This window comes from Mytilus californianus, unplaced genomic scaffold (assembly GCF_021869535.1).
Source record: "Mytilus californianus isolate M0D057914Y unplaced genomic scaffold, xbMytCali1.0.p SCAF_2, whole genome shotgun sequence".
Lineage (NCBI taxonomy): Eukaryota > Metazoa > Mollusca > Bivalvia > Mytilida > Mytilidae > Mytilus > Mytilus californianus.
Window position 1 is genome coordinate 34,327,293 of NW_026262668.1, and position 18,748 is coordinate 34,346,040.

The 18,748-nt window shown below is 31.6% G+C and overlaps 2 protein-coding genes across 2 annotated transcripts; one reads left to right on the forward strand and one right to left on the reverse strand.

Annotated features, from left to right (window-relative positions):
* The first annotated feature begins 7,986 nt into the window (after positions 1 to 7,986).
* LOC127728950 (uncharacterized) lies at positions 7,987 to 14,180 on the forward strand. The gene is made up of 2 exons (XM_052236529.1): positions 7,987 to 8,104; positions 13,471 to 14,180. Exons 1-2 carry the CDS (start codon positions 7,987 to 7,989, stop codon positions 13,947 to 13,949), a joined length of 597 nt encoding a protein of 198 aa, XP_052092489.1. The 3' UTR covers positions 13,950 to 14,180.
* Positions 14,181 to 14,757: 577 nt separating this feature from the next.
* LOC127728951 (sulfotransferase 1C2-like) lies at positions 14,758 to 17,884 on the reverse strand. The gene is made up of 4 exons (XM_052236530.1): positions 17,578 to 17,884; positions 16,841 to 16,944; positions 16,072 to 16,240; positions 14,758 to 15,163 (listed from the first exon to the last, which is right to left on the reverse strand). The coding sequence occupies exons 1-4, from the start codon at positions 17,867 to 17,869 to the stop codon at positions 14,991 to 14,993; spliced, it is 738 nt and encodes a 245-aa protein (XP_052092490.1). The 5' UTR covers positions 17,870 to 17,884; the 3' UTR covers positions 14,758 to 14,990.
* Between the last annotated feature and the right edge of the window lie 864 nt (positions 17,885 to 18,748).

Genomic DNA, 18,748 nt, shown 5'->3' on the forward strand with positions numbered 1-18,748 from the left:
CTGGGTTGATTAATTTAAGTTAATTTACCGAAAATCGTTTATTATTTTTCAAAAAGGAAAGTTAACGACATTTTAAGATTATACATAAAAATATGCCATATACTCTTGATTTTCCTTTCTTTTTCTTCTATGATGATCAGAGATATTTCCTGGTGATGTTTTAGTGTAATCTTGAAGGAAAGTATTCTGCCTACACACAAATTACTTTTCTTTACTTCTTTCTGAAAACATGCATTAGACAGATTGATTGATTGATTGATTAGATTTCTGTACGCCGCATCAGCACAAAAAGGCTCTAACGCGGCGAGAACGATTTCAAATATGTTAACAAAAGACAGTTTTTAAAAATCAGACGAAAAGTCTTCTAATTTACTAAAACCTTAGTTTCGAGCAATGATATTTCATATAGGTCGTGTTTGAAGACATGTGTTAAAACTAGTATCACATATCACTTCAAATGAGAACAATTATTTGTTAAGGCTTTGCTTATATTCAAGAGAATCTAAACAATTTTACCTTTGTGCAATCTTATTGAAATATAAGAAATTATTGTCATAGGGAAGAATTAGCTAATTCGATGCTATTGTAATAACATATCTGATTAAAAAACTAAGGACTTTCATTTGACCGACATATGTTTTCTATGACTACAAATATGCTTTCTTGTTTTTCTTTTGAAATATTATCTTTTTTTTAATAGTATTCGGTTTGAAATACTAAATTACTTTTTATATACAGGGGTGTTGTTTAATCATTTTTCTAATTGTTCAGTTAGTTCGATTAGTTTTAGATTTTTAATCTACATTTAATTATTTTATCAGATACTGACAATACTACAATTGTGGATTTCGATAGATAGCCTCATATTATTTATATTTGACAAGTAATATTTAATATAAAATAAATTGGAGAGGATATTGGAATTTATTCCAATGCAACGGTTAAAATAATCACCAGTATTGCATAACAAAAATGCTTATTACACTGATAGATAAAAAGCTTTATTTCGGTCAGCTGTTATGGCGAGGTATACGTAATATTGAACGCCTCCAGCGGAAGTCCGAAAAAAACATATTTTCATATGATTAGATTAATTAGAACGCTTCTTATCAAAAATTTATACAAACAAACAATCGAACAAGAAATGACCATAACATTTTTTTTAAACGTAGCTTTATATGAAATAAATAACAAAACACTGTAGGTGACATAACGTTTTAGGTGACAGGACAGTTGGAAAAATGATTGTTGAACTTCATTTAGCAGATCAAATGAAATCATGTAAATATTGCTTTGCCACCGTTATAACATATGATTTGCGGGGAATAAAGATGCAGGTTGTGAAGTTTTCTATATATTCAGCGCGTACATTTTCCGTATCTTAAAACAGTAAGAGTAGTAAAACAACATCGGCTTGCAAACATGGAAAGACGGTGGCATGTTCGTTTAGGTATAAAATGTAATTGAAAATTTAGCACAAGTTTCATATTTTTATCAAAAGTAGGAAATACACAGAGGGCATCCGAACACTAGTGCACTTAAAATAAACAAGTCGAAAAAGACTAACAACGCATTTGGCAAAAGAACAATGACGACAATTTAAAAGATACAACTGTACAGCACACAAATTCACCACACACGCACTTAAGATTGAGCACATACACAAACACCATTCTAAAATTTATCTCAGAATAAGTAAAAGTTACATTCAACTTTATCCACAGGAACGATGTATTTTGTGCAGAAAATAAACAAGTGTCGTCTATTCCGTCCATATGTCTTTAAGGAGAGTAAGATTTAAATTTAGAATCGGTATTGAAACTGAATCTACACTTGTGTGATAAAAAACAGAATATGAAATTTCTAAATATCTTCAAATTTATATTTCGAAGGGGTATCGAAAATTGTTAACTACAATTTTAACCCCCTTCAGATAAATGGAGAGTAGTCCATTCGATGTTTGGTGGATTGAGAGGCGAAATGAGTTCAGACTTTTATATCTTCATAGCTTTTTTTTTAAAGACTACTGACAAAAATTATTTGTAAAAACCTTTTTATTAAATATTCAAAAATTCTTCAAGAATACTGTCGAACTCAAAATACTTAATCTACTCTATTTCCTATGTCAAAATTGTACGTATACTAACAGTATTCAATTTGTAGTCTGATTAAAAGTGAGGCGGAAGATACCTAAGGAATATTCAAACTCATAAGTCAATGAAAAAATGCAACAACAATGCAAAAAAAACGACAAAGAGACAAACAGAAGACTACAAAACACAAAATAGAATACATAGCCTGAGCAAAATGATCGGGGGTGATCTCAGTTGCTCCGGATGAATAAGCAGATCATGTAATCCGGTGATAAATCTAAATTAATTTGATGATGTCACATTTAAAGAAAAGAGGACGGGATTGTGGTTAGGTTAAATGGAACATACCAGTCATTTATGAAACAGATATGCCATAACGGTCAACCAACCATAACGGTCAACCAACTCGTGATTGCGTCTATAAACGTTAAGGGATGATTTCAATTTTATCACTAGGAAAATTTTGTTCAATTTCTGCCTTGTAATCAGCAACACTCTATCAAGGAAATCATGATAAGGTATACAAGTTCTGGATAATCAATCAACTGGGAGATACATACTATATACGCAGGTGCTGCTGGAATGTTGTTACATAAAAATGGAAAAATATGACATGACTTTACTGTATCTGTGGAATCCTTTATTTCAAGTTCGATGGGCTACATGCGTCCGACATAGTCACCAAACATTGATTTTTTTAGTGAACAAACATCATCTTTATAGTGGAATGTGAAGTTAAAGGGTAATACTAGCTTCTATTCATTCTTCTTAAGAAGCTCCTTATTAATATAAATATAAAAAGATATGGAATGATTGCCAATGAGACAACTTTCCACCAGAGACCAAATGACGTAAAAGTCTGCCTCATATGAATATAGGAACAAGTCGATAAAAAGAGGAGCACAGTTAGTTCCAATGGGAATGCCTATGTTTGTTGAAAAGCATGTCCTCCAAACGTAATAAATGAGTTTTCAATCAAGAAATTAAGCATCTTGATAATGTCGGTTTTGGAGAAATTTTTTTTTAATCAGAGCGTTTTTTTTCAAAGAATGCTGTATCGACGTTGGGCATTCTTTTTATGAAACAAAGTAGAACTAATGTTTTCATCAAACACGTTTAACTTCGCCACATTCTTTATGTGCCTGTCCCAAGTCAGGAGCCTGTAATTCAGGGGTTGTTGTGTGTTTCTGTATATCATAATGTTTTTCGTCTATTGTTTTGTACGTAAATCAGGCCGTTAGTTTTCTCGTTTGAATTGTTTTACATTTGTCATTTCGAGGCCGTTTATAGCGTACTTTGCGGTATGGGTTTTGCTCATTTTAGACTGCCGTACGGTGACCGATAGTTGTTAACTTCTATGTCATTTGGTCTCTGGTAGAGAGTTGTCTGAATTGCAATGAACTGGTCGGCTCTGAGTCAGAATAATGTGTCCGGGTAAGGTGACATATCTTCCTGCGGACTGTTACCTTTTGAACTAGCACGTTAAATATCCGGCTCAGCGTGTCGGTCTAGTACAAATCAGGGTTAATATTCATATTACATTACGTGTTCTCGTCCTGAATATGCATATTAATTTGCTGCTGGGCGTTAAGCAGCCATCTATCATCATCATTGGCAATGATACCACATCTTCATATTTTTAGATTTCAATTTGTCTTTAAGTTTGCAATTGGGAAAACGTCTGTAAATGGTAAATAAAAAAAGAATGTTTTAATATTATTGCAAGAGCGAGATACTTAGATTGTATGTACATTGTACTTTAATATAAAAAATTAGTATCCACATCTGATTCACACTTAGTTTGATCCATACTGATTAAATGCAAAATTGTATGTAAATGAAAAAATCACAGTGTTAGATATATGAACACTATCTTCTTAAAGTTGCTTTAATGAAACAAATATATATTAAAAAGTTTTAGACATACATATAATACACGTAAGAGGCACGAAAATAGCTATCTTAGATAATGACACATCGAAAATGACAGAATTTGAATTAATCAATGTGTACATCTCCTTATTTATAGGTTATTTCACATGATATTAATGTTAAACTTTCTAACATATCTCCCTCTATTTCATTCTATCCTGCATCACAATCCAAATGCGTGTATTAATTACTTTAAAGCTAATATGTTCCCTATTATCGTGTACCCTATACATGTGGGTCCTAAGATTTGCGTGTCTCTTTATAAATTACTTCTTACAAACAATAATATCATATGTTGATTAAAAATCTTTTTACGTCTTTTTCTTGGAATCATTTTTTTTTTTATATCATCGTTATACTGGTTGGTTGTACGCAAACTTTGTGGTCCAATCATTTCAAATCCTTTTTAAATACTACTTTGAATCCAATAATCTTTTAATGAAATTAACGTTAAAATTTGATCACTGAATCAAATAAAATTCGTTTTTGCTGGGTTATATTTGGAAACTGAATAATTTTAAGGAAGTACAGGATTTCTTTTGACGTTTTATTCACTAAAAACATTGATTTATAATAACGGACGTACAATTTCCATAGCATTAACCATACTCGAAGCTTTATGGATTTCAACACTTCAGTTTGGCAAAATGTCATGCAATGTCATTGGAAAAAAGTGAGATTTAAAATTTTAACATTTCAAGCAGGATTGGGGTTTATTATAAGGAATGCAAAAAAAAATCTTCCTGTTTAATTGCAAACTGGTAATTTAAAATTAATCGAATATTTTTTACGCAATTCAAACAAAACGAGTCGTCACGTCTCAGTTTGGACCTGCATTCCCATTGAGAATTAGGAGTAGGGTGATTCAAAATATTGTTGATCCTGAATTATCCCAAAAATCAATGTCAAGGTATACTTGCCACATTTGGCAAAAAGTGAGAGTGAGAATATATTTATATATCTAGTATGCTACACTAAGTAAAACTATCGTGTTACTATTTATATTTCTGTCACGGTCACATGTTTTTCAGTTTACGACGATATTCATCATAAAGTATGAATACTTAGAAGAGTTGAGCATAATCTTACCGGAAAGGAACATTTTTTTGATATAAGTGCAATATCATATTTAGTTCCTAAACTTGGAAAGAAGAAGTTGAAGGCGTTAATTGAAAGGAAAGTACAGATCTGTCTGTGCTGAAATGTGTTAGTTTTAGATATAGGGGTTTGTTACGGTATAATAGAGAGAATTTGCGAAAAGAAGACAAACCTCTATTATTCTATTCATCATAAACTGCTCGACCACTGCGTGGACGTAGCTTCGTGGAATTTTATAAATAATAGTATGTACCTGTCATGCTAAATTAATCAACAGTTTGTTTTTCAGCTATTACTAGATAGCTAGAAAGTAACTGAAGAATTTGCTTATCCTGCCTGATTGTTTGGCATTCTAATAATTCGGTCTCTTTCAAACATAATTGAGATTATTGCAGAAACATGTCTTGTGCGCACGGAATAACCATTATAAGTCTTTTTATACCATGCTCATATAATTAAGACAAACCATTCTCCTACAGTATATTCTGTCTCAATAGAATTAAAAAATGCTTCTAGTGTTGATCCTAACAAACGGTTTATGTCTTTGGCTTCTCCAAATTTTTATTTTGAGCGTACCTGATTATGTGTTTTTCTTTAGATACTCCTGTAGTAAGCATGTCAAGGTATTATATATATATATATATATATATAGTATTGTCATTTGAATATCCGAGTCCCAATTTTCTTTACACACTTTAATTACATAATAGTTATTGAAAAACTGGTCATTATCATGATATATGGACTGCCCAAAGGACGGTGTCATCCTGGTTTGCCCACTTTTAATTACATGTATATGTAAACATAGGGGGAATTGTTGTTTTAACAATTATAGTTTATTTCTGAATCATAGTCATATTTTTTACCTTTTATTTTACCTGTAAAATTTTATAAAAGATACTGAATTCTGCTATTAAATCAAGGAAAATGTGCAAAAATAATTTATATTTGATTTAGTTTATAGCAGGAAAATATATTGAATTTGACAAATAGTTTTAATTGTTGGTATATTCTGGAAAAAAGTTAAAACTAAAGATTAGAAACAATGTCATTTAAATTTCTTTTTATTTATTCAACTTATTTTTTTTTATAATTTTGATAAATACACTGCACACCCACCAAAAAGACGAAAATACAGAGAAATAGACACCAGACTCAAACTGCTGAAAGACAGATACCAAAAAAGACTCGGGGATCAGTGTAATAGACTACTCTGACGTAGCAACACATCTTCTCCATTTGAACTGAACAACTTAGTGAAATATTGTAATTTGTGACTTTGTGAATATAATAATTTGTGACTTTTGATTGTATTTCCCATCATTATACATATAGTGCCCCATATTACCTATTTTACCCTAGTGCTTTATTCACTCCTTTAGTTTGCAAAGCATTTATAAACTTGATTCATATATTATATAAATTATGTTTGCATAAAAGAGAACTTATATTGGTGTATTTAAATCATTAAAATCAGTCAGAAACTATTGAATTATTTAGACACCTTTATAACTGCATGTCATTGTTTTGTACATGTATGTTAAATGAATCGATTGAAATGATATTAAGTTATTGAGAGAATTTTTTTTTTATTTATTTATTATTTTTCTATACAAATGAAAATGGAATTACAAAATAAAAAATACCTGAATATATAGAATGATAAACTATATCACTAAGTTGGAACAGACTATACAATTGTATGCTCATTAAACCTTTTGTCTTTTTTGTTTTCTTTACTAATAGATAATTGGTATAATTAAATGTGGGCAAACCAGGAGTAAACCCAAAGGACAGTGGTATTGACTAAGACAACTATAATGACTGAGCCGTAGGCGAGGTCATTATCGCTGTCGCAGTCAATACCACTGTCCTACGGGCAGTCCATGTATCACGATAATGACCAGTTCTTCAATAACTATTCTGTTTATTTCATTGAGGAACCATGTTTTTAAAAATTCTCATAAACTCAAATTGTTCAAAACAAACTCAGTTATTGAAAGATTTCTATTGGAAAGAGTGAAGACCAGTCATAGTGATAACTATAAGTCACTGCCATTCATTTAAGTGCATTTTTTTGTATATAAAAACAAAATAAAGTTTTCTATAATTTTATAATTAACGAAAACATATGGTAAACAATTCAACAACTTCAATATAAAATTGAAAACAGGAAAATGTTTTATTAAAGGGACATATCTATCAACAGAGAAACCACGCCCCACCGGTCGTTAACAAGTCTGTTAACGACCGGTTTTCTGGTCCGTTTTTTTTTTCTGTTAAAGACCGATAGAAATTATTACTGAAGAATAAAGAATGTCATGTGGCCCCTTGTTATCCAATAAGAGAAGTTAATTCTTATCCGATATGAAATAATGTAGAATATCATAATCATATTTTGATTAATATCAATCAGATTATAATATAACTAGTTGACGCATACATATAAAATAGTTTATCAATAGCAAATAAGTATTTAAAAAAAAATAAAGAAATTTCATATATCATATACTTAATTTTACCATTTATTCCATCTATGGCAAAGTTGTCCGTTTATTAAATGAATACTCAAATGTGCCATTTATTTCTATATTATCCGCAGGTCATTCTGAAATGTTTTCATAAATCACAAACGCATTAGAATGGCATATAGATCTCAATTTTTGTGATAAGCATTTTCCAATCTCGACTGAGGTCACGATTTTGTAAATTTATCAGCAAATTTTAGTTTGTAGATCAACTGTAAAAAATACCAGTGAAAATGAATTCCAAAACGTTTTTCAACTTTTATGTTGTGTTAACCCAAGTTTTATGTTACCAACCGGTGGAAAAGAGACTTCTTTTAAACGACCCTGATGTGATTATGAATGAACTGGCCCGCCTACAAAATACAGTGGCAATATTGAATACGACCGTTAGTCAGCAGCAGTTACGGATATCACAACAGGACTCAAAAATAGCTGTATTAGAGAAGACAGTAGGTAAGAGATATAATATGTTTAATTGAATTAGCCCTGCAGATGTTTGCTTTTCACAATATGAAATGTAATATGTTAAATTGAATTGGCTATACAGCTGCTTGCTTTTTACAATCAACAAAATTTAGAAATAGTATTCTTCATATACACAAAACGAAATTAGAATAATTGTATGCCTGTGGATTAGTGATTTGATTTTATTACTGCTTTGTATCTCAACAGTTTTTGGGAATGTTTACTGCGAAAACCAAAGGGAATCTTTCTTGAATTACTGATATATCAACAAACTAATCGTTATATCATAGTACATAACTAGGGAGCAAGAAAAATTATAAGTTGAAGATGGACAGACAGTGTGTAAGTTTTGCTGTGAATTGCAGGGGTTACGTGGGAATAAATAGACTCCATAAAACTGTATTTGGCGATTTGTATCAGTTGCGATCGTTATGCAAGACTGGGCTCCATTTAAATGGTACATTAGGAAATAGGACACAATTTTCAAACTTACATTTTCTGGTACCTAATTATCAAAGATAATGTGAGTATCATGAGTAAAGACACGTCGTTTCGGTCAACCAATTTGTGCTGTTGACCGTTAAACTTGCTTAGAATCGATTTCAGTCGTTCTTTCTCATAACACTTTTAAAGGACATTTTGTAATAGCAGTACCCCCTGTTAAGGATAAATGTTAATGTTAAAAAGACGGTTATGTGAACATGCGCGTGGGATAACATGTCATCTGAGGTATTCAAAAATCATAATATGGGACATGTTACTACAAAGAAATATCAACAATGTTAAAACTTAAATAGTCACGATTTTCAGATAACCTTATTTAAAGTCGTTTTCTGAGTCAATTGTAAGAGAATAAATTGATATGAAGCAGACATAATTTGGATAGTAAGTACCCTAAGTGGCAAGCACTGAAATTTTGATTATTTAGTGGCAGAACATCATCAATATATCTGGACACGAATCTGAACAATTTGGCAAAATGTTTTTTAACGTCTCTAGAATGATTTTGTGTGAATTCGGCTTCATATAAATGCACAAAGGGTTTAGCAGTAGAGGTGCACGATTAGAGCACTCTAGAGTATCCGACTGTCGTTGAAATATCTACCCACCAAATTCGATAAATATGTTCCTGTTCTGAAAGGCAAGCATTCTGACAATATCAATATCGTCTTCGGTGTATTTGTCTGATTTTTCATGACTTTAAGCAATATGTTTCTGCGAAAACTCATGTAGTGCAGAAGTACGGACTGCTAGTAATGTTTGTCATCAGTTGAATGTCCCTACATGTATTTAGTCCCGAATGTACCATCCTCCTAAGAGTAAGTGCTGTGGTATTGGAATGTCTGTAAATTTTTCAATTCATAAAAATCATATGACAGTAGGTGTTCAATTTATACAAAATGCTGATCTTTCATTGGATAAGAGATGAATCATGTGATTCCGTCATATTTGCTTTAAGAAGTTGCAAGTTAGTTTATGGATTAAAGAATTCAATGCTGTGTTTTTGAATTTTTGAAAATTTATACAAAATGGAAGCCAATGACGATTGCACTCTTCTAGCAAGAAGCGCTCCATGCAAAATATTAAGGATGTACACCTCTGAGGAGCCAAAAATTTCTAGAATTAAACTTTTTTCTTAACCTGATTTTTGGGTTTATATGACTGTAAAAAACAATTGGTGAAGAAAAAATCATATGGTGGTGCGCTTCTTTTTTTGCTACGGCCCTTTGAAAGTACCCAATTTTGACGATTTTTCCATTTTTCATTAATTTTTACCCATTTTTTGGCTATTATCGTGAAAAAAATCACAGTTCCACAATTAAACTTTTTTTCATACTTTCAATAAAGATGAATTGGACCAATCTGAATAAATTTAACTTAAAAAACTATAGGTAGGTGTTAATATAAGGAAGTTTTATCATATTTTGATGCTTTTTTGTGTTAAATTTACCATACTGTCAATTTTGTAAATTTGTGATTTTTCTCTGTTTTGAGATCAAAATGCATATTATTTCAACTTCTTTGTTATAAATGATTGAAAAAATACATATCTAAGAAATTTGAAAAGAAAACAGTGATATGGGATGTACATGTTTCTGGTAAAATCATTTCTTGTACCCCTCACTCATTTTCTCAAAATTTTGGCTAAAAAGACTGACTTGATTGGTAATAAAGTTTGAAAAATTTATAACTCAAAAACTACTTATTGTAAATACACAATTTTTTAACAGAGTTAAGTTTGATTATAACATTTCAAAAATTCATTGATATTTTTCACTTGTATCACATGTTTTGGAAATAGTTCCAGAACGAGATTTCAACGAGACTGAAAGTCAGAAGAATACATCCTTAAGGCCGCTTGCTTTTTTTTTTTTTACTTTCTCTGTCGTTATTGGCCCATTAAAATCATTGAACGAAAATATCGCTAGCAGTTAAAATGTCATTTGAAAATTTTGTGAAGACGTACTTTCGATTACTAACATTCTGTTTCAGATGATGGGTCTACATACACCATTTGGGGACGAAAGGCGTGTCCAGGATCTGCAACTACTTTATATTCAGGTATTGTATTAACTCACATGCATTTGATTTATGAAATATTGATGGACCTGTATAACCAATCTAAGTAATTTTTATGATAAATGTTATTTTGATAATATTCAATTTGGCTTTTTTTTCCCGGTATTGTATATTTATTCGATTGACTGCTTGATTATTGGTGCTTAATGCCACTTGCAGCACTATTGGCTAAAACATGGTGGTCAGTTTTTTTATTGGGGAGTATTTATTCGAGGGACTTGTTATACCTGCCTCTAGATTTGCAGGAGGGGGCACTTAACATTCTTTGTGTAAATAGGTGCATTGATCTTTTGTCACATAAGATATCAATCAATTAATTAATCAATCTGGAATAATAAATAAGCATTTTCTGAGTCAAACGGTGAGTTAAATATTTGTTACTATACGTCCGATAAACAATCAATTAAATTATTTCTCAATATGGAATATGCATCTCTTAACTTTTATGCATCTGTCAATCATTCAAACAAGCAAACCAACAAAACAATTGACTATTGAATGTAAAATTCGCTAACCTTGCTATTATGCAAAATTTAAATCAATCAAATATCAAACAACCAAAGTATCTACCGACCAACCAAGCGACCAATCGATCCCTTATTTCAGTGTATAAACTCTCGATTCTCGACTCTCAATTGTCAACGGTACACAATTATCTAACATGTCTATTTTCAATACTTTTCTATATAAATTCCTGTTTCAATCAATGTGTCATTAAAGGGGCATTAGCTGTCAAATTCTTGTTCACCGATTTGACTCAAATTGTCATATTTGATTTATAGCATACTAAAACGTTTATCCAAATTATAAAAAGTCTAAAACAAACAATTTACGATGCATGGACTCGATAATATGTAACAAAATTTCGTGTGTATTTTAGTCTAGACGCCATCTAGTTAACCATCGAGATGACCTCCAAAGACTGCCGACGGTCTATAACCCGATATAAGCATAAATATAGATACAAATAGATATCGAACACGTGCAATTGGATTTTTCTAGGTCTGTTTGATTTCATATGATAGGTTAAAAAAATATTTTTATCATCGTTTTTACCTGTATAAGAATGAGTTTTTGTGGATCGAATCAGTCAACCAAATGGTTTACCTTTGTTTCACTTTCAAAGTTGACATTCATTTCCTTTTAATAGCTGGACACGCCTAGTTCATTCGTAACCCATCTTAAGCTAATAGGTTAAATAAGAGGTCACATGAATACGGATTCAATGAGGTCGAATTATTAACTTGCAAGTGAATAATTAATCAACGATGTTTTTAGCTTATTTTGGCAAAACTGAACCAAACTGGCTTGTAAGGGCGAATTATTATTTCACATTTCACTTTTATTAATGGTTGATAAAAAAAATCATGTTTTATTTTTTTTTATATATCTCGTAGCTAATGCCTCTTTAAGTTTTTTTTTTTTTTAAATTCCTATATTGATCAATTGTCGGATCTTCATTCTCAAATAAAAAATCTTAAGAACAGAGTGTTCCTCTACGAAAAACGTACCATTTTCAAAGTTTTTGATGTTCTATAGGCCAACAGATCTGACTGATGAATTGTGGAAAATAAAACTTGTAATACCTGTTAAAAGAAGACAACTGCCAAAATAATAATAAAATATGTTATGTCTGTGCAGATTATAATTTGTACATAATAACAACTTCTACATAACATGTATATTTTAATAGTGTAAAACATGAAATATCATACGAGGACAAAAGAAAACAACCTCATTGATGTCTTGATAATGGTTAACCGTATGTCAATCGACCGATCCTTACTTTTCAACAAACACATATCTTTAAATTCACGCAAGTGCTTTTTTTCCAAAGTATTCATCTCCCGAGCAATGTATAATATTTGCAGGTGATGTCTTAGTATATTTTTTACTCTGGCGGAAGAGGCGCTTGAGCTATCTATTACGATGGCATTTTCGTTGTGAGTCGAGTAATATCTTGCAAATAGCTATTATACCTTACAAATACCACTCTAAAACATTCTTTTAACCTCATACTTCTTATAATTATCATACTTCTTATAATTATATGTGCACTATTTGCTTACGCACAGGAAATTTTTCTTCTTGATTTTCTTCTTTAAATATTGAAGTTGTTCCGGAAAAATATATAGTAACTCACATCTAACCCCACTGTACTCACGGGTTTTGTTCCGAAATTGTATTAGCAAAAACACATTCAACTCTAAACGGGACACAGTTTTATGGTTGGTCTATCTTATAAAATTTCAAACCAAACGCTTTGAAATGTGCTGGGATTTTTATTCAATTATGTATGAAGCCTCTACGTCTATCCGCTTTCTTTCTATCTGGATTAAAAATATTTAAATAAACAATTTATAACTCCAATTAATGATTTCAACAAAGCCTTGAAATATAGTTTCTACACACGCAGGTGGTGTAAAATACATCTAAGTGCTATACTGTCACTGAATTTTAAAGCCTCACTTTTTCAAAAATCATGTTCTCAGATTCGTTAATTTTTAGACAGTTGCTCTCTCTTTTTACATAATTTTCGATACATCCGAGGCTCTTTTGAAAACACAGATCATTGATTGTGTCTTGTAAAACAACACCACCACATTCCTTGCCTATAGTTAATAAGGCTATCTTGACTATGTGCTCGTTTAAACTGGACGTCCAGCAAGCCATTAACAATCAACCAATCAATTAATCTATTAAAACTGACTTTTTGTCAAAATAAATACATTTATATTTTAAAGTACGATTCTTCAATAATGCCTTGATTTCTTGAACGTTATTTGAAGGATATGCAGCAGGTGGCAATAATGGTCACTCCGGATCAGCAGCTGAGAGTCTATGTCTTCCATCCGATCCTGAATTCAATCGGACAAAGATCACAGACGGAGCAGGCCACGCAACAATATATGGAGCAGAATACTGGTCCCAGCATTTTTTCAGTCCGAATGGAGAGGATGTACCATGTTCTGTTTGCCATATTAAATCTTCTGCTGTCCTATTGATACCCGGGAGGAATTCGTGTTATCATGGATGGAAACCAGAATATTACGGTTATTTAGCATCTGGCCATTATACAGACGCTGGTGCATCCTCTTATATATGCATTGATATAAACCCAGAGAATTTAAATGGAGGAGAACATGGTGTTGATGGCAGAAATTTCTATCCAGTCATAGTGCAATGTCAACCTCTGCAGTGTCCACCATATCACCAAAACTACCCCTTAACATGCGTTGTTTGTTCAAAATAAAATTCTTTCAACTCAATTCAGATCATATTTTTTTTTATAAAAGCATAGTCAAAATCATTTATTCGCTATCTCGTTTTCATGAATTCTATATGCACCGTTTTTGTAAGACACAAAATCCTTATAAAAAAGCATGTTTACCCAGTGCAACTTACTTCCAATTGTTCAGTTTAGATAGCTTCTTTGTAATGTTTTTCAAATGTTTATACATGTATCAGTTTTAGATATAATCGATCTTATTGAACTCAGATGGTATATTACTGGAAAAAACAATTTTGCATTTCTCAATACATAGCACATATTTCAAACATTAACGTTATGATTTCAATTTATATAATTGAACAAAGTCTATGTTTTCAGAATATGAGAAGGTGTGCAATTCCTAATTTTAAACCTCGTCATGGAGCGTGTCGTTAATTGTCAATGCAGCGCCAAAATACCGCTGGAAAAAACAAGTTAAGAGCATTTAGCTTTCTTTCCGACCATACTTTTGAATTATGGAGCAGAGTACTGAATTTAAGCGATATCATTTTAGTTAGAACCTGCCATTGGACGCAATTTCTTTTCACTTCCGGTAATATTTGATGTCTTGATTTTGTCACATCACTAGAGTAAGCCATTATAATTAATCTATATCTGTTGTAATCAAAGCATAGAGACGCTTTATTAATTTGTTTGTCGCTGCTCGAAAAGGTGTCTCTCATTCAAGCAACAAAACCTTCCTCGTAATTAAGGGGTTAAAGTAATGTTAACACCTTATTACATACAACACATTTCGTGTGCTCGAAAATTCGAGAGAAAAAACATGTGCTCAAGAGTCATGTAAAAATCCGTCGTGCAGAGTTGAGTATCATCGGATATCTTCAAAATTTTCACAATATAGCAGACGAATCGAAGAATTGAAAACATCTGTTTGTGGATTATATATGTATACTGTTAATATTCTGGCAAAATATAAAATCTTTGCGTTTCAAATTTTCTAATATTTCGTAGATACACTATTCTGGCCCATGTTCTTCCGTTTACAGTTTTTTTCGACTTCTCTTAAAGTCTTTGTAAAATAAAAATATTAAAATAAACATAAACAGGGGAAAGGGAGATATCTTCTACAAAAGTACACATTCTTATATTACAGTCCTTCATCTCTGAATTGTATCGTTCGTCAAACTTCTCGCTTTGTGCAACAGTGAATAAGTTTTTCCAGTCACCAATCTTTCCTAAAAAGCAATTAAATGCAAATATTTATTAATATACTATTCATTGTTCCCCGCTTAACATCCAGTAGCAAATGTTACATACATAGAATTAAATAATCTAAAATCAAAATGTAGGTACTGCAGAGTGGATTGACCGGTATATCGGGCGAGAAATTTGGACTTCAACTAAACATTTCGAATATGGCATCTATCTTGCGTTGCAATAGATCATCTGCGGACCCATTAAATAGTTATTGCAAAGGGTTTTTTCATGAGATAGCATGGTATTTTACCACCTTAAGCCAACGAAATTTAAGTTCCAACTTCGCCTGAATGTGACAACGTTTTTATACATCCCGCATAGTCAAAGGTCCTCTCGGAATATGCTACAATGTAACATAAATGTTAATGGGTGTTCATTTGGTAGATGATCATATGTAGTGGTAAGTAATGCACACTAACTGAATAGAACGTTAGAAGCATTCCGTTCTATCGAAGTGCGGGTGACCAGTTCTTCAAGAAACAAGGACATAGACACTCCTAGCAACAATAACTGTTCTTCGTTTGATCAGAATAAAACCTAGCAGTATATATATACGTCAAAAATATATCATATGGATTTTGATATTTCTGTTTTTGTTATGTGCTGATTTTGATAGATTCTTATCAATTTTGAACAAAATATATATGGTCCCACTCTTTGAATAGTGAATATATATCGTCATCCGTAGAGATGATACTGAATATATATTTGCCTTCATTTTTTTTCGCTCATATCTACACCTCTATTGAATTGGGCTCAAGAACTGACGGAAATCCAATACAGCATTGCATCTCACAGCGGTATACCTATTTGTCCACTTCGAAACGTTTATTTTTTAATGGAAAGTTTGTTATTTGATTTAATAAATTTAATCTAATCATTATACCTTTCCGAAATACTGTAGACTTTCCTTCTGGGTGTATCATCCTTGTTGCATCTTTTTTCTTTTCCTTTAACTTTTCAAATGAGCAACTGTCAACAACTTTAGTAATGAAATCAACATTGTTTGGAACTCCTAGAAGTTCTTCAAGTCTAGTAACATTGCTGATGGGGTCCTTTCAAAACAAGATAAGTTGAAAGATAGCATAAACCGAATACTTTTTGTAGGTGGATGTTTCAAAAATTATCCCATGAATACAGCACTTTTTACATTTGGATGTTTTAAAAATTATCGTATGAATACAGCATCAAATATTTAAAGTGATATCGTATAACGGTATGTAACAGTAAGATTTTACTATTTTAGGTACTTTTTAGTAATAGAGCATGGCTTTCAAATATTTGGCTTTGAGTGTTCATAATGAAGGTAAATCCAGAAAAGCGCTTTAGAATAGACGCACGAATTTCATAACTTGTTGTTTTCATTTTTTTAAGACATACTTTTCCTATAATATTAGTATATTCAATATGAATGGTATTATAGTGATAGAATTTAAACTAATATTTAATTGTTCACCTCTGTGACATGCATGATTTCGTGTTTGTATTCATAACCACTCGTCTTTTGACATATGGACAAAGTTTTGTATGTTCGTATTCATTTAAGTTGAGATAAAAGTTCACAATTGAGCAACGATAATTTATAATTACACTATTCTACGAAAGACGAATAAGTAAAAACGCTTGTCATTATTCATCTATGTTTGTTCACGTACCAAAACCAGTTCTTCATATACAACTGGGCAAATGTTGGTAGATTTGATTTGCATTTCTTCAGTGAACCCTTTGGTGTAATTAAACCAACCACCATTTAACTTTTCTGAAAAATTTAAAAAATCAAGGTGTTGAATATTAAAGTATCGCTTGAGTCGACGTATTCATCCAAATTATTTCCAACCGGTCCATTGAACCAAAATCAGGATTGTTATAAAACCAAGCTTTTGGTGAGGGACATTCAAAGAGCGATAGATACATTTTGAGGTTATACCCATAATTTTCTTGAAAAATTGCCAAAATTGTAAATGGGCAAATATTCACAGCATAAAAACTAGTAAATTTGTGTAACAGGACTAGTATACCTTCTTTAAATCAGAATTTTAGCAACCAGAGATAGAGGAAAATACATCGTTTATCTTCTGTCATGGTAAAGAGCAATAAAGTGAGTTTCTCTTAATACAGAGTTTTTCCTTAGTTAATCGTGATTTTCTTCTGATGTCAACTCAATATCTTTAATTTTCCAAATTTAATCAGACCATTACGAAAAGTGTATGTGCAATCGGCTTCCTTAATATTAATTTGAAGACAACGTTATATTTATTTAACTCAAATACTTCCAAATAAAAATACGAAGCTGTCTAATTGACGTTAATCCTACATCTTCTTTTATCTATATCGACCTACATAATTATTTCACTGTATTACGAGAGGTGAACTTTAGTTTCTAATTTCTTACCGTTAAGTATAAATTCGTTAAAAAATTCTTCCCAACTCGTATCCGGAAAACCTCTTTTTCCTGAGAGATAATGATACAATGAAACTGCTCTATCTTTTGGATTCCTGTTGACATAGACAATTTTTGCGCCCATTTCTAAATGTTTGGTTGGCAGGCATTCTATTGGAAAATGTGTATTTATTAGCCGCAGTTCAGATATTGTTTCTGCAAAGTTGTAATTTAGGGGAATTTCCAACTGCAACTGAAGTGTGTCAAAAAGCGTGTTATATTCTGTTGTGTGATTCAGTAGCATCGATAATATTTCGTGAACCCAATGTGTTCCTAAAATATTGTAAAAAAATAAAGTTTTCAGTTTCATCTCTTTAAATCACGGTCAAGAAAAGGGAACATTATAGACCGTACAATATAAATCAGTTCTGGAATAGCAATCAACTCTGTGACGCATAATTATATAATAGATGACAAAACATAAATACAAGCAAAGCAAAAGTATGTTAAAGAATGCTCGAAATTTTTGTAAGCAGGTCAAAATTACATGGTCTTTTCTGTAATTTACAAGTATATTTTAGTATCTTCAGTTGACATACGTGCTTCGTGTTCTTTACAAGATCTGGTGTATATATAGCTGGTCGATCTTGGAAGAGTAAAATTCTATCAAAATATTCACAATATGTTTAGACATTGGCTTAATTTTGTTTATTGAAAGGTGCCAGCTCATTGAAGTATACCGCATATTTTCTTCATCCATTCCAAATAACTCTTTGGTGCATACCCTACCTTTAATAGTTCCAAATAATTATGAGGAAGACCTGTTTCGAAGCAAAGAATATCAGAAATAAAATTGATAAATTTATTTCATTTATTCATTTGTTCGTTCGTTCGTTTGTTCGTTCGTTCGTTCGTTCGTTCGTTCGTTCGTTCATTCGTTCGTTCGTTCTTTCATTCGTTCGTTCGTTCGTTCGTTCGTTCGTTCATTCATCCATGCATTAGTTAATTAATCAATTGAAATACAAAGGTATGTAAGTAAATAAATATTCGTCTGATTAGTTTAGTGAATGCAACGAAAAAAATATATTACCAGTCTTAAGACCTGTACAGAAAAGAACATGATTTTTTCTGGAATTGAAGGTTTTTATCGATTCCATTGCTTTTTCAACGTCTTTTCGCAAAA